The sequence below is a fragment of the Tripterygium wilfordii genome, chromosome 15 (genome assembly GCF_013401445.1).
Source record: "Tripterygium wilfordii isolate XIE 37 chromosome 15, ASM1340144v1, whole genome shotgun sequence".
Classification (NCBI taxonomy): Eukaryota; Viridiplantae; Streptophyta; class Magnoliopsida; order Celastrales; family Celastraceae; genus Tripterygium; species Tripterygium wilfordii.
Window position 1 is genome coordinate 1,654,537 of NC_052246.1, and position 13,932 is coordinate 1,668,468.

The following is a 13,932-nucleotide window of genomic DNA, read 5'->3' on the forward strand; positions in this document are numbered from 1 at the left end:
GTTGCATCATATATCTGTTATTTATCTTATGTATCTCTGTGGCTGCATGTGTAAGTGCCTTTGAATCCATAAAATGTCAGACCTTCATTTCTCCATTAAGACCGAAAACAACATGGACGCAGTTTATCAATTAAACAGCGTCTGAAATGCAGCTAATCAACAATCTTACATGGGCACTGAGCTTTCAACTCTTCACAATGAGTTCATATACATACATCTTAAGCAATACAAAATCGTCTAGGTAACTATAACAAGAAGTATGGCGCTCTCTGGAAAACAGATGCTGCATATCTACCATAAGAAGTATCAGTATTAAAAAAGAATACGAAGAGTACTGTCTGAAGAATCTTTGAGAGGCAGCCTAGCATGTCGGAAATTATGCATGGGGAAGGATATCTATATTCCAAACGACGATGAACTTCATTTCAAACACAGCAGCCTCCTCCCACTAAAGATATTTCTGCATATTGAAAAAGAAACAAACTTATTCGCGTTACTTGGACATGTTAGCAGAAAATGTAGTTTCCTCCTAGTATCTGTCAGAACAGTGAATGACTAATGGACCATAAAACTTGGTGCATAAATTAGGATCCAGAAGATGAAATATTTTAATGAAGAATCCCAACAAAAAGGTCCAATACATGTAAAAGACATTACAATAAGCAACATGATATGGGAAACATAGCAGATAATCAGAGAGTGGGATAAGAAACTCGTAGAAGTGTAAGAAGCAAAAGACACTGACAATGTGCATCCTCGCCGTGGCTGTTTCTTCTTCTCCTTCGGTTTCTGTGGCGGTTTTATGACTACCTTGATTGCAGCATCAAAAGCTGCTTTCACATTCTGAGATGACATGAACAGGCATTACTATAGCAGCATAGATAATCTAAGAAATAACCAGACTCAAAAAAAATAATGATTTCCTAGTTAATAACGGCAAAACAAGCTAAACAAGATACCTTGCTTTCAAAAATCTACTGGCTTGAGAACAAAATTGATTATTCTCTAATTTCATTGGAATGTTTTTCATACCTGCTGAGTTTTTGAGCTGCATTCAATGTAATATAAAGCACCAATCTGTTTACGGAGTTCCTCACCCTGATTATACAAGAACTACTGTTGTTAGAATACCGAGCATGGGAATACAGAGAGAGAAATATTAAGCAACAAATAACTAGAAGCCAGACCTGTGCGGTGGTCACAGGTACCAATCCAGGATGATCAGCCAAATAATGCTTATCTTCTCGAAGATCTGTCTTGTTTAAAATAGCATGGTTACCTAAACCAAAATTAAATTGATAGATGCAACCATGACAGTTTTTACAGGCAAACATGTAACCCAATGGTAGAGTTGCAAGGGTGCAACCTAGGGGTCACAGGTCCCCGACACCGTCCACAGCAGGAGCCTTGTGCACAAGAGTTGTTTACCATCATGAGACAATTCTTTATTTTTTTAAAAGGACTATCCAAGGAAGACAATGCATATACCTATTGTCAAAAGGTTTTATAACTTTGAATACAGAATTTGATCCTTTATATGCAGTGCTACAATATTTTCCCGAAGAAATTTTATTACAAAGTGTTCAAGGACACAATGCAAGAATGGTAATCTAGTTGCAGGATCAGTGACCATGACAACTTCATCTCGATTACCGAGCTGGTTCACTCCTATTTCTAAGCGAGCGTAAACAAGCTTATAAAGAAAGACACAATCGGTTGGCAGAAAAGTTTGAGAGAGGCACAAAAAAAAGAAGTATATCTAAGAAGTGGTTTCCACACAATAATCAGAAGGTTTAAATAGTCCACTGGTTCACTCCTATTTTCAACTAACATTTTATTTAACCACGACGGAATATGCATTAAATCATTAATTTTAAGCTAATGCCTACATTGCAAGTATGTAATATTATGTCCTCAATAACTTAGTAAGGGATGGCGTATCCTAGATTTGCCAGAGCCAGCAAAAAATCATACCAGAACCAACAAGAAATTAATTTCCAAGAAAAGAATCAACTTTCATGAAGTGGTAAAGCCCAACAGGAACTGGCTGACTTACCCAATTTAGTGCCAACAAGTACTATTGGAGCTCCAGGAGCAAAATGCTGAAGTTCAGGGATCCACTGAGCAACCGATTGTGAGTAAGAAAATTGAAATGTATGCGTAGAAAAACATATTTGATTATAAGTAACTCTAAAACTCAAGCAAATATACCTTTTTAAATACATTCTCATAACTCGCCCGACTAACGAGGGAGAAAGCGAGTACAAAGACATCTGCCCCTCTGTAGCTCAAGGGCCTTAATCTATTATAATCTTCTTGCCCTATTGAAAAAAATATATAAAAGAAAAGACATATCACAAAAAGATGCCTAATTTAGGAAAATCAGTTGTTTGATGCTGTACCCAAGTCACATTGAAGAATAAGGTTCAGCTGCTAAACCTCAAAAAGAAAGTCAAGAAACCATACCAGCAGTGTCCCACAGGCCTAAGTTGACAGTGGTGCCTTCAGAGACAACATTTGCACTGAAATTATCAAACACCGTGGGTATATAGTCCTGATCAATTTAGCAACACCCTGTTAACATTGTGAAAAAGACGAACGAACGAACAAACAAGAGAACGCCAGAATAATCAGAGCATAGTTTCATTTTATCAACATGAACCACATCTTAAATAGCTAAAGATAGGAAGAAACAGAAACCCCCAAATTGAATCCACCAAAAGTGATGGAAACAGAAAACCATAGGGAAAGACAAGTTTTTAACTCGTAGATGGAAATGAAAAACGAAATTGGACCCTTAAAACCTGGACTTACTAGGCCCTGGTTGGAAACCCAACTTTGTATGTGTTGATGTCCAACAAAACCCAGAAGGAGAAAAGGATGAAAGCGAAAAGAGAGAGAAGTATCTGTAAAAAAATCATGAAAATAACACTACACCAGCTAAATCCTTTCAGCCACCAGTTACAGAAAACCGTGCAAACCTGTTACAGAAAATCAAGAAGTAAAAGACTCCTAATATGAAAGAAAGAAGAGAGCATACAGTAGGGAATTTGTTGCTTGTATAGCAAATAAGCATACATGTCTTCCCAACAGCCCCATCTCCCACTGTCACACATTTGATGAACCTTGAAGCATTTGAAGCCATCCCCAAACAAAACAAAGCAAACAGACCTACCCTCCAAAAGAAACGAAAAAGAAAAATACTGCTTGTTGGTGGATAAATTTATGGTTGTTTGGATTCATAGAAAAGAAAGAGGTGGCGAATCACATGATTCTCACTCATTCAATCCTCTCTGTGTAGCCGAGCTGCCGAGGAGCCCCCTGCTTTGTGGGTTTTCTATTATCTTTTCTTTTCCCTTCGTTCTAAATTTGTTCCCATCTTTATTGCTGGCCTTTAGAGAAAGACAGCTTGCTCTTCTATCCATACACACACACTAAAGCATGCCTTTTTTTTTTTTATATAAATTTCCCACTGCGCCCTCTTTGGACTGTCTGTCGCGTGCAGCGCGTGCTTAATGCACAGGTCTTCCTCCAATCCAAATCATTTTATTAATGATACAGTAACGAAAAAGAGTATCTTGCACTAATTATTTTAAGGTATTTTATAGCATAATTTGCTGCCATTCTGTTAACTATATATAAATAAATTCAGTTTCTTATCATCAATAACGTGTTTTTCAAGAGGATAACATCTCATAATAACTTCACAGTTAAGTGTGTTTTATACAATAGCACTATTGGGATGAGTGACCTCTTGAGAAGGTAAAGTCGTGCAGACCCGATGTATCAATGAGAATCGAACAATTCAAAATGAATAATATTATTAATGTGTATTGGGTTGAAAATTCTAATACATTCTGTTAACATATATAAATAAACTCAGTTTCTTATCATCAGTAACGCATTTTTCAAGAGGATAACATCTCATAACAACTTCGTAGTTAAGCATGCTTATACGAGAGCATTATTGAGATGAGTAACCTCCTTGGAAGGTAAAGTCGTGCAAACCCGATGTATCCATGAGAATCGAACAATTAAAAATGAATAATATTATTAATGTGTATTGGGCTGAAAATTCTAATACGTTCCAAACTCCTAACAAATGTGTTGGAAAAACCAAGGTGTTTTTATAACCTAGCTATATGATGCCACTTTAGATTATGACTTGGGGCATTAAATATAATATAGACATTGCATGGAAACCTCACCGACTACAATAAATAAGAAATGTCTTGGACTTATAAGACAGTGAGTTAGGTAATTCGTATGTGGTTGACACTTGACAGAGACTCATTATCTGTGTCTATTTATATAGACACAGACCAAGTGTTTGTTGAGCTGGTTTCTTCACATACTAAAAAATAAACCTAACACTTGTGCTAAGTCCCAAATGGGACCATGAAAATTAAATATTTATGTTGTTTGTTCAATATTGGAGAAATGTAAGTGTCTTATGTACATTCTAGATATTAACCGTGCAAAGGCGGATGAGTTGGTTTTCAACTCAATCAAAGTTTGACGAACGATGCCATACAAGCTTGCCATTTGAACATTGAATATAGATCTAAACTCGGACCGTTAAATCCGCGCACTTAAAAATTCTTCATATTAACACCCTAAACTAACTAAGGTTTTCAGCGAAAATAAGGGGATTCAAATACTTGAGAACTCCTACGGTATTATAGGTAACTATTATTTCCAAAATGAAAAAGATTTGGTTTCCTCTACAGAAAAATAATACTATTTTGTTGGAAAGTGGAGATCAAAAGTAGGAAAAATATGAAGAGGGCAACTATAATTCCAATTATAGCTGGCTTCAAAAGGGTGGTCCAAGGAATAAGTAAAGTTTAAGTAACATTATAAAGAAGGGGTTACCCTATCTAAAAGACACAAAACATAATTACAAAAGTAGAAGAAAGTAATAAAAACAAAAGCTTAATTTGGTTAGATGCTTTCTGGTATGGTCAATTGGTCATCATCATCCCCAATATACTTCAATTTGACTTGTTAGCTATAAGCCTTGGGCCCTATAACCACCTTATGAATGCATACCCAATTCAATACTTGGGCTCTTGAAATCTAGGAAATTTCGGCCCATAAGCCCGTTAACTTCTTTACCCCGCACCCATTAAATGGTGGGAGAACTCTTGATTATGCTCACCAGTCACCACATCCAAGTGACGATGCAACTATTTATTATTACACTATGGGTCCGATGCAATGCGTCAATAATTTTCTTATCTTGACTCGTGTTCATAGATATGACAAAATTTTACGTCCATTGTCAACCCTACTGCAACACTTCTCTTTTATTTGGGTTTGGGACCCGATGCAAGTGCATACGGAGTTAGAGAATATATCAATCAAGTAACAGATTAAATACTTTCAGGGTTAGTGTTTGGTCTGTCAAGTAGAGACAATCAGAAGAACCAACGAAGCAGACAAAATTATCAGACTAGCTTGTTTTGTTGGGCATCAACAATTAGCTCACAAAATTGTCAAACCCACTAGAAAACATAAAATGGGCTGAGTCATAATTAATCGTCTGCTTGAGTTGGCACAATCAACACAAATAGATTAGAGATGCCATGCATGCCAGGAAACGTGCATGTGACCCACCATTAGATTTTGTCTGCCTTGCAAACTTCTGTTTTTTCTTTCTTCTTTTCTCCTAATATAATATCATCATATATGTATCTATATATGTGTTTAGTGCCAAGATTGAAGGGAATCTGCCGGTGTTCAAAGTCAATTTCAGAAGAAAAAGACTCATCATTTAAGGCCTAATATTATCATATTGGTAATCCTGATAATTAAAGGAGTTAGAAAAAATGGGAGTTGTGTTTAGTGGTGGATTTTTCCAATCATTAGATACCTTTCATGTGCACTTGCTCCTGCCACCACTTAAATCCTTCATTATACCCAAAAACCCAACTAATCCTTGACCAAAAAAGGCAAAAATATTTACTTTTGGTCAACAATTCTTTGAAAAATCAAAAGATTAGTTAAGGAGTGAACAGGCTTTAGGTCGGTATTGAAATATGCAAATAGAGGGGGTTTGGAGCTTGTTTTGTTATCATTAATAATCACTTGGGCCTCACACCCCATCACCCTCCATAACCACTCAGATTTGAGTATTTGACAAGTATTTGCATAACAAAACACACAAATTGCAGAAACTTCTCCAAAACCAACCAGACAGCCAATACCTTTTGTTTGGCAGAAAAAATTCAAGTCAAGACCCCATCTTTACCAAAACCAACCAAACAAATATTCTTGGACTCTTAATAGTGTCAATGCCAGTGTTTAAAGAGGTTCGTTCCCTGAAACACTTTCTCTCATAAAGCTCATTTTCTTCTCTCAATCCTGCAAATTTTGTTCTGAAGTGTTGAAATTGATGAAGAAGATTTCATTTTGGGGCATACCCATCTGCTAAAATGTCTGGAATTAACCAACAGAAGGATTGGTTTTTAAGGTATTCACCTCCTTTAACACCTTCATTCTCACTCCCAAGTCCTCCTTACAGTACTGATTTTGAAAAGAATTCAAGTACACCATCATCTTTTAGCAAAAGCAGTCCAATACTTATTTTGGTTATAATAATTTTGGCTGTAGTCTTCTTTGTTTGTGGGCTTCTTCACTTGCTTGTTAGATACTTCAAAAAGACTTCACCTTTTTCACCAATTTATGATTCTAACAGATACCCAGAGACATCTGGGACTCATACACTTCAAAGACAGCTTCAACAGCTCTTTCGATTACATGATTCTGGCCTTGACCAGTCTTTCATTGATGCTTTACCTGTATTTTACTACAGAGACATAGTGGGCTTGAAGGAGCCATTTGATTGTCCAGTTTGTTTATCTGAATTCTCAGACCAGGATAAGTTGAGATTGCTTCCTCTCTGTAGTCATGCTTTCCACATTTATTGCATTGATACCTGGCTGCTGTCAAATTCCACATGCCCTCTTTGTAGGGGAACCCTAATTGGAACCTCTGGCCTTCCAATTGAAAACCCACAATCCAATTTCAACATTTCAAGGGAAATCTCAAATGGGTTTGTCAGCAATGGAGAGGATGAGATTTCATCTGGTAGAAAATTAGGAATGATTGAAGCAAGTAGTTCTGAAGCAAAGAGGGTCTTTTCAGTGAGACTTGGCAAGTTCAGAAGCTTGAATGGTTGTGAAAATGGTGGGGAGACCAGTAGCTGTAATTTGGATGCTAGAAGATGTTACTCAATGGGGGCATTTCAGTATGTGGTTGGTGATTCTAATCTGCAAGTGGCACTATCAAATGGTAGTAGATGTTCTTCAATTGATGTGGAGGAGAAGAAAATCAGTAGCAGGACAAGAGGTGATAGCTTTTCTGTTTCCAAGATCTGGCTTTGGTCTAAAAGAAGTAGATTCCCATATTCTTCCAACAATGCTAATTTTGGTATTCCCTCTCATGTGGATGTAAGATTGCCAATCCATAACACAAACCATAATGTTTAAGTGAATATATGATATGATCTTCACTGTTTTTGTTCTCTTTGTTTCTTGTTTGATGTCAAGATTCAGAGAAAACTTCATCAAGAATTCTTCCTGTATTATCTTCCACTGCACATTACAATTGATTCTTGGTATGCAATAGTTTTCTTACCTGATTTTTATACAAGTTTGATGTTTACTCGCATCAAATGTAGTGGCTCGACCCTTATAAAGGAGTCGGGCCTGGGGTTTGAGATTCACAGACCGGCTTGGCAGTTGGCATGGCCTTCAAAACTCAACAAGCAGACAGGCTTGCGCAGGCCCTTTGGATGTGTCAGGCAACTAGGTGTGGGGCCTGGGGTTTTGAGATTCACAAACCGGCCTGGCGCGGCCTTCAAAACTCAACAAGCAGGCCAGCTTGGCCCACAACATTCATTCACAGGCCCCTTGGACGTGTCGGGTCGGCCCAGTTGACACCTCTACATAAAACAATCAGTTTCCACCAGCAGATCATTGGTCATATCACAATTTCGATATGCCCAACTATATAAATTAAAATCTGTAATCCACCATCAATTTTGTTTTTAGAAAGAAGGAGTTGAGACTCGAACTCGAAACCTCAATAAAATATCATATCGGGTTAATCGTGATTTCAATCCGCCATCAACTTTTTTTTTTGAAAGGAATCCACTATCAACTTGTACAATCAAAAGAACACTATATTCATATTCATATATGATGATAAGATTAGTCCCACTCCCACATCATTATCTATCTTTATTGGCAAAAACCTATCCTTCTACTTTCAGCCCCACACGCATCTTTTCTCATAATTTATTTATCTTTACACGTATCATACAATCAGCACCAATAAAACAAAATTATTAAAAAATATCCTTTTTATAATTCTACAAAACCTAAAAATTTATATTAAAATAATTTAAAGTAGATCAACAGCCCGCCGTCACCTTACGTCACTAACAAGTCAACAATCCAGCTCAACCACGGCTGTCTGGGGTCCACGCCACAAAGCACACTGCACGTCCCTTCACGGCTATTCACGCGAGGACCTCCACATCACGATCAACGCTGCCCGCCGTCAACGGATTCTTGTCCGGACCCGAAACGGAGGCGTACCGGGTCGAGAAATTCCGCAGCGAAGCGTAATCGTCTTCCGGTTCGAAATCATTGATCTGGTTGTCGAAGTTCAAGGCGTAACTCATGGGATCGTACTGGAATTTCCCGTGGCGATTACCACTTCGGTTCCTGTTGAATCTTCTTATGAAGGTCTTCCACTTGGGGCCGGCGACGAGCTCGGACCATCCGCGGATTCTCATGAAGGCTCTGGTCCACCAGTGGCGGTCGTCTTGATAAACCTGGGAAGTCCGTATACGCTCCCACCAGACTAATCCGATTGGGGAGGAACGGCGGGGACCAAAACAATTAGGAAAACAGAAGCAGCAGCGAGTGTTGACGAGCAGTGAATTGGAGGTTTCTTCTTCAAGGACCGCATCTGGTTCTCTCTGGTCCATCTCCTTCCAAACCCAGCAATCTATCGCTCTCTCCTGCTTGTCTTCCTAGAGAGATTAATAAGCTTGTAACGGAAACCCTAGGGTGTTTTGGTAATTTAATTATTTATAGAGCTTTTAGACGCGATGGAGAGTGACTTGTAAATGAAACGGTGCGTTTCTTATATACAAAACGCACAGTTTAACATTGAGTTTCTCTCCCCCTCGCATACCATGCAATATCGGAAGTGAGAATCTCTTGGTTCTCATGACTCTCAAACCATCTACACACCCCCCCTCCCCACCAAAATTCACTCTGCTTCAGATCACAAATTTCTCTAGGGTTTTCAGTTACCCTGTCCGGAAATGGAAACATTTGGTCATGTTTTGAGACACAAAATATTCATTAATATTGTTTTGGATCATATTCTTGTTTCCCATGTATGATTGAGGTGAGGATAAGAACAACTGACAAGATGATAATTCTTCCTCGTCAATATCAAACTTGCACAGTCGTCACACGTGTTGTCTTTTTACATGGGTTTTCTTTCTAACTTCCAATGACTCTGTTTTGGGTAAGATGTCTATTTCGGATTGGCATGAAATCACTTCATTATTATTAACTACTATTGTGCCTTTACCTTTACCTTTGCTCCATTTCAACTTTCAAGACTTCTATCCACTTTGGACAAAACAGCTTCAAGCGGTGATAAGTCGGAGAGGGACTTTTCTTGTTTTGTGGGGGGAGTGAGTGAACATAAATAAAAATCCTATCTTTTCGCTTTTCTCATATCTCGAGAAGGAGAAGGAGAAGGAGAAGGAGAAGTAGAGAGTTCTGAGTGGCCATGGCAGCTCGACGGATTTCTTCCTTGCTCTCTCGGTCTTTCTCTGCTTCTCAGTTTCTCTCTTTAGGTGACCATGTCGTCCTTTGCTCTCGTTTTTTCATTTATTTTCTCATCTTGGTTGATGGGGCGATATGGGATTATCTTCTTCTTGCAAAACAAATTTCATATGTAGCTATGACTAGACGTATTGATGTAAAAAACCCATCTTTCGATCTTGAAGAAAGGTTTAGTTGCTTGTCTATGTTTTCTATAACACACACATACCCTCTTCACGGCAAACATATGGTGTTTTAATACATAGTGATTCTTTTCTTCCATGCTACGAACTCAAATAGTAGTAGTCTTCATTGCGTGGGACATGCTAAAACAGAGGATCTAATCTATTGTGATTCTTATCTACCAGCAAATATATTAATTGCCCTTTTGTACTTCGATCGCTTTGTTGCGAATCTAATTGTGTACTAATATACCCTGCAATCAATGTGTGATAGTGTTTGCTAAAACCATATTTTATGCATCTTATAAAGTTTTAAAAATTTAGGTTGAAATTTATATAAATGTATAATCCCCAGGAAGGATCCCAAGAAGGGGAAGAAGCATTTACAGGTTTAGCACAGCTACAATGCCTGAAGAGCTGATTGTTCCACCTGTTCAAGTTTCTTACACCCAGCATCTGATCAATGGCCAATTTGTGGATGCTGCTTCAGGTAATTCCTTGTTAGGAGATTGGGATTCTAGCAATCAGTTTCCTTGTTTGCTTAAAAATGTTTTCAAATTGGTGATTTTTAACATTTGTGCCATTTTTTTTTTGCTCTGTTAACCCAACTGATGGTGGAATTTTTTGCCTTCTTAGGGAAAACATTCCCCGCCTATGATCCCCGTACTGCAGAAGTGATTGCTCATGTTGCTGAAGGCGATGCAGAAGATATTAACCGTGCAGTGGTTGCTGCTCGTAAGGCATTTGACGAGGGACCTTGGCCAAAGATGACCCCATATGTAAGTAGTTTTGCTGTCCCCTTCTCCTCAAAACATTACACATCACAATATTTTACAATCTGCTCAAATTTTGCTTCTAACATGGATTTTTGTTTCCAGGAAAGGTCTCGTATAATGTTGAGATTCGCTGATTTGGTTGAGAAACACGCTGATGAGCTTGCAGCTCTAGAGACATGGAATAATGGAAAGCCATACGAACAGTCTTCCATGGCTGAAATACCAATGTTGGCTCGTTTATTTCGCTACTATGCCGGTGGGATCAAAAAAGTTCTTATGCATTCTCTTTCCTTTTGTTACTTCTGTTACTACTATGTTGCATTGCTAATGATTTTATCCTCAAATTGTGCAGGATGGGCTGACAAGATTCATGGGCTTACCGTTCCTGCTGATGGTAGTCTTCATGTTCAAACATTACATGAACCAATCGGTGTTGTCGGACAAATCATTCCCTGGAATTTCCCACTTATCCTATTTGCTTGGAAAGTTGGGCCTGCACTAGCTTGTGGCAATACTATTGTCCTAAAAAGTGCAGAGCAAACACCTTTGACTGCTCTCTATGCGGGAAAGCTTTTCCTTGAGGTAAAACCAAAACTCATCTTATGGCTTTTTACCAATCGCGATGGAATACAAGTGTGTGAAAATCTGATAAACCTGTTCAGCTAAGAATTTTCTCACACATTAAGTTATTTGCCCACATTAAATTTGGTTTGTACATAATTGCTTATGCATTGCATTCCGAAAATCATGGTGTTAAACTTGTTCTTCGATACTGCAGTGTCTCCAACATTTATATCCGGTTCAGTGTCGTTCATTTTAGGGTCCATAATTCCATATAGCCATTTTTGTTATATTCACTCTGATTTCCTTCATGACAGGCTGGTCTTCCTCCAGGAGTTCTGAATATAGTTTCTGGCTATGGTCCAACTGCTGGTGCAGCACTTTGCCGTCATATGGATGTAGACAAGGTACCATAGTGCTTTACTTTTTTTCCTCTCGTCCGTGGTTTTTCTTTTTCTAATTTTTATTTTCTATGCGTGACATCTTAAATATTGGGAGAAGTGACGGGATAACATAGTTATGTTGCGTCGGTTTCTTCTTTCTCCTAATCGGGTACATTTGTCAGGGCAACTTTGATCCTGTTTTCTGCTTCTCTGAGTTTTTCCTTATAGATGGTTCCTTGTTACCCATTCTGTCACATTAGCTCCAAATCAGAAAGGGGAAAAAAGAAAGTCTCACATTAGCTTACGCTTCTGGGATTTAGAATACATTCATCAAACAGCATTGAACTGCATGCTTATTTTGAAATCTAGAAAACTACTCATCACTTAATTAGCTGTCCTGCATTTCAAGCACTTTTGCTTTTGTGATAGCAACTGATAACGCAGCAACCCAACATGTGCTTTTATGTCCTTAAAATTCTTGTTTTGATTGTTGTAATGTCGAAATCTTATATTATAAGCCCATATCATTCTACATTGATTCCTCTTCATAAAGTTTAATTTGTTTTTCCTCATTTGCAAATCCATCTTGTTGGTGGTTGCATGATTTCATATCAACGGAGGCACCCGATTTTTTTATCGTTTTAACGGACCACTAATTTAGTCTAGTTGTCGTTTAATGCTGTGCATAATAAACAATCTTTGTTGTTGCTTGACATACTGAATAATCTCTTTTTACAATTGCTATCTCAGATTTCTTTCACAGGATCAACTGAAACTGGTAAGATGGTGCTCGAATTGGCTGCAAAAAGCAATCTTAAGTCAACCACTTTGGAGCTGGGAGGAAAATCACCTTTTGTAGTGTGCCACGACGCTGATGTTGATAAAGCTGTGGAGCTTGCCCATTTTGCTCTATTTTTTAATCAGGTTTGCTGTATGAATTTCAATACAAGGCAGGATTCAATTGATGCGAAGGCATTGATTACACATGAATGATGGCTATTTGCAGGGGCAATGTTGTTGTGCCGGGTCTCGCACATACGTACATGAACGTGTATATGACGAGTTTATAGAGAAATCTAAGGCACGTGCCTTGCGTCGCATTGTTGGTGATCCCTTCAAGAAGGGTGTTGAGCAAGGACCTCAGGTAAACAACTTGGGTTTAGCTGCTGCTGTCATCATTCTAGCGAGTTAGCAGTACATTCGAGAGCTTAAAACTTGTTACAGTACTGCTGCTTATGCATTCCTGTGGAAAATACCAGATCGACACGGAGCAATTTGAGAAGGTCCTCAGGTACATAAGGTCTGGTGTTGAAAGCAATGCTACTCTTGAATGTGGAGGCGAAAGATTTGGATCGCGAGGCTACTTCATTCAGCCCACTGTTTTCTCAAATGTTCAGGTATTATCTTACATCACACTAACAATTGCTCCCGTCAGTGTTTGCGCGAACTAGTTCGTATTGTCTCAATGCTATCAATAATTAAAGAATGACCATTCAAGTAATGTGATATTGGTTTCTTTCAATAGGATGACATGCTGATAGCTACGGATGAGATATTTGGCCCAGTCCAATCCATATTGAAGTTCAAGTGAGTTTGCAACTTCCTTTCACGTCCATTAAATTAAGATACTAGTTATGAACAATGTATATCAGCATAGGAAACTAATGAGAAAATAGTGGAAACTGAGGGTAATCATTGACAATTTAATCATCCACATTAGGGACCTCGATGAAGTGATAAAAAGGGCGAATACAACCCGCTATGGTCTGGCTGCTGGAGTTTTTACTAAGAACATGGATACTGCCAACACTCTGTCGCGGGCTCTGAAGGTTGGGACTGTTTGGATCAATTGCTACGATGTCTTTGATGCAGCAATTCCTTTTGGTGGGTATAAGATGAGTGGTATTGGCAGAGAGAAGGGAATCTACAGCCTTAATAGTTACTTGCAAGTTAAGGCAGTCGTTACTCCTCTCAAGAATCCGGCTTGGCTGTAAATTGTTGCTTTTAGACCTAATCCAAGCTTACGTACCTTGTATGTAATTCAATAATACGTGTGTTTGTATTTGAATAGTCAAAGGGCTGGTGCTATAAACTATGGAAATGCTTGTATGTTGCTGATTATGTCCTTTGAATGAAGTCAAAAGTATTTTGTTTTCCACTATTTTAGTACCAT

At 38.4% G+C, this 13,932-nt stretch overlaps 4 protein-coding genes across 6 annotated transcripts; 2 read left to right on the forward strand and 2 right to left on the reverse strand.

The window, feature by feature from the left end:
* Nucleotides 1–59: 59 nt before the first annotated feature.
* On the reverse strand, nucleotides 60–3,348 carry LOC120015870 (rac-like GTP-binding protein 3). 2 transcript variants are annotated; one of them, XM_038868360.1, is made up of 8 exons: nucleotides 3,041–3,348; nucleotides 2,467–2,554; nucleotides 2,212–2,321; nucleotides 2,057–2,120; nucleotides 1,188–1,252; nucleotides 1,033–1,098; nucleotides 746–843; nucleotides 60–460 (listed from the first exon to the last, which is right to left on the reverse strand). In XM_038868360.1, exons 1-8 carry the CDS (start codon nucleotides 3,143–3,145, stop codon nucleotides 421–423), a joined length of 636 nt encoding a protein of 211 aa, XP_038724288.1. In that variant the 5' UTR covers nucleotides 3,146–3,348; the 3' UTR covers nucleotides 60–420. The 2 variants fall into 2 exon arrangements, with proteins under 2 accessions (XP_038724288.1, XP_038724289.1); XM_038868361.1 differs by having other exon boundaries at nucleotides 3,269–3,334.
* A 2,715-nt stretch (nucleotides 3,349–6,063) lies between these two features.
* LOC120015869 (RING-H2 finger protein ATL47-like) lies at nucleotides 6,064–7,629 on the forward strand. Its single transcript, XM_038868359.1, has one exon. The coding sequence runs from the start codon at nucleotides 6,438–6,440 to the stop codon at nucleotides 7,491–7,493; it is 1,056 nt and encodes a 351-aa protein (XP_038724287.1). The 5' UTR covers nucleotides 6,064–6,437; the 3' UTR covers nucleotides 7,494–7,629.
* A 538-nt stretch (nucleotides 7,630–8,167) lies between these two features.
* On the reverse strand, nucleotides 8,168–9,107 carry LOC120015871. The gene has a single exon (XM_038868362.1). It carries the CDS (start codon nucleotides 8,999–9,001, stop codon nucleotides 8,528–8,530), a length of 474 nt encoding a protein of 157 aa, XP_038724290.1. The 5' UTR covers nucleotides 9,002–9,107; the 3' UTR covers nucleotides 8,168–8,527.
* A 593-nt stretch (nucleotides 9,108–9,700) lies between these two features.
* On the forward strand, nucleotides 9,701–13,920 carry LOC120015868 (aldehyde dehydrogenase family 2 member B4, mitochondrial-like). Of its 2 annotated transcripts, none has more exons than XM_038868356.1 (11): nucleotides 9,701–9,889; nucleotides 10,395–10,529; nucleotides 10,676–10,818; nucleotides 10,918–11,071; nucleotides 11,168–11,397; nucleotides 11,694–11,783; nucleotides 12,510–12,683; nucleotides 12,766–12,903; nucleotides 13,016–13,156; nucleotides 13,285–13,346; nucleotides 13,480–13,920. In XM_038868356.1, the coding sequence occupies exons 1-11, from the start codon at nucleotides 9,823–9,825 to the stop codon at nucleotides 13,751–13,753; spliced, it is 1,608 nt and encodes a 535-aa protein (XP_038724284.1). In that variant the 5' UTR covers nucleotides 9,701–9,822; the 3' UTR covers nucleotides 13,754–13,920. The 2 variants fall into 2 exon arrangements, with proteins under 2 accessions (XP_038724284.1, XP_038724286.1); XM_038868358.1 differs by having other exon boundaries at nucleotides 9,703–9,889; nucleotides 13,019–13,156.
* The last annotated feature ends 12 nt before the right edge of the window (nucleotides 13,921–13,932 follow it).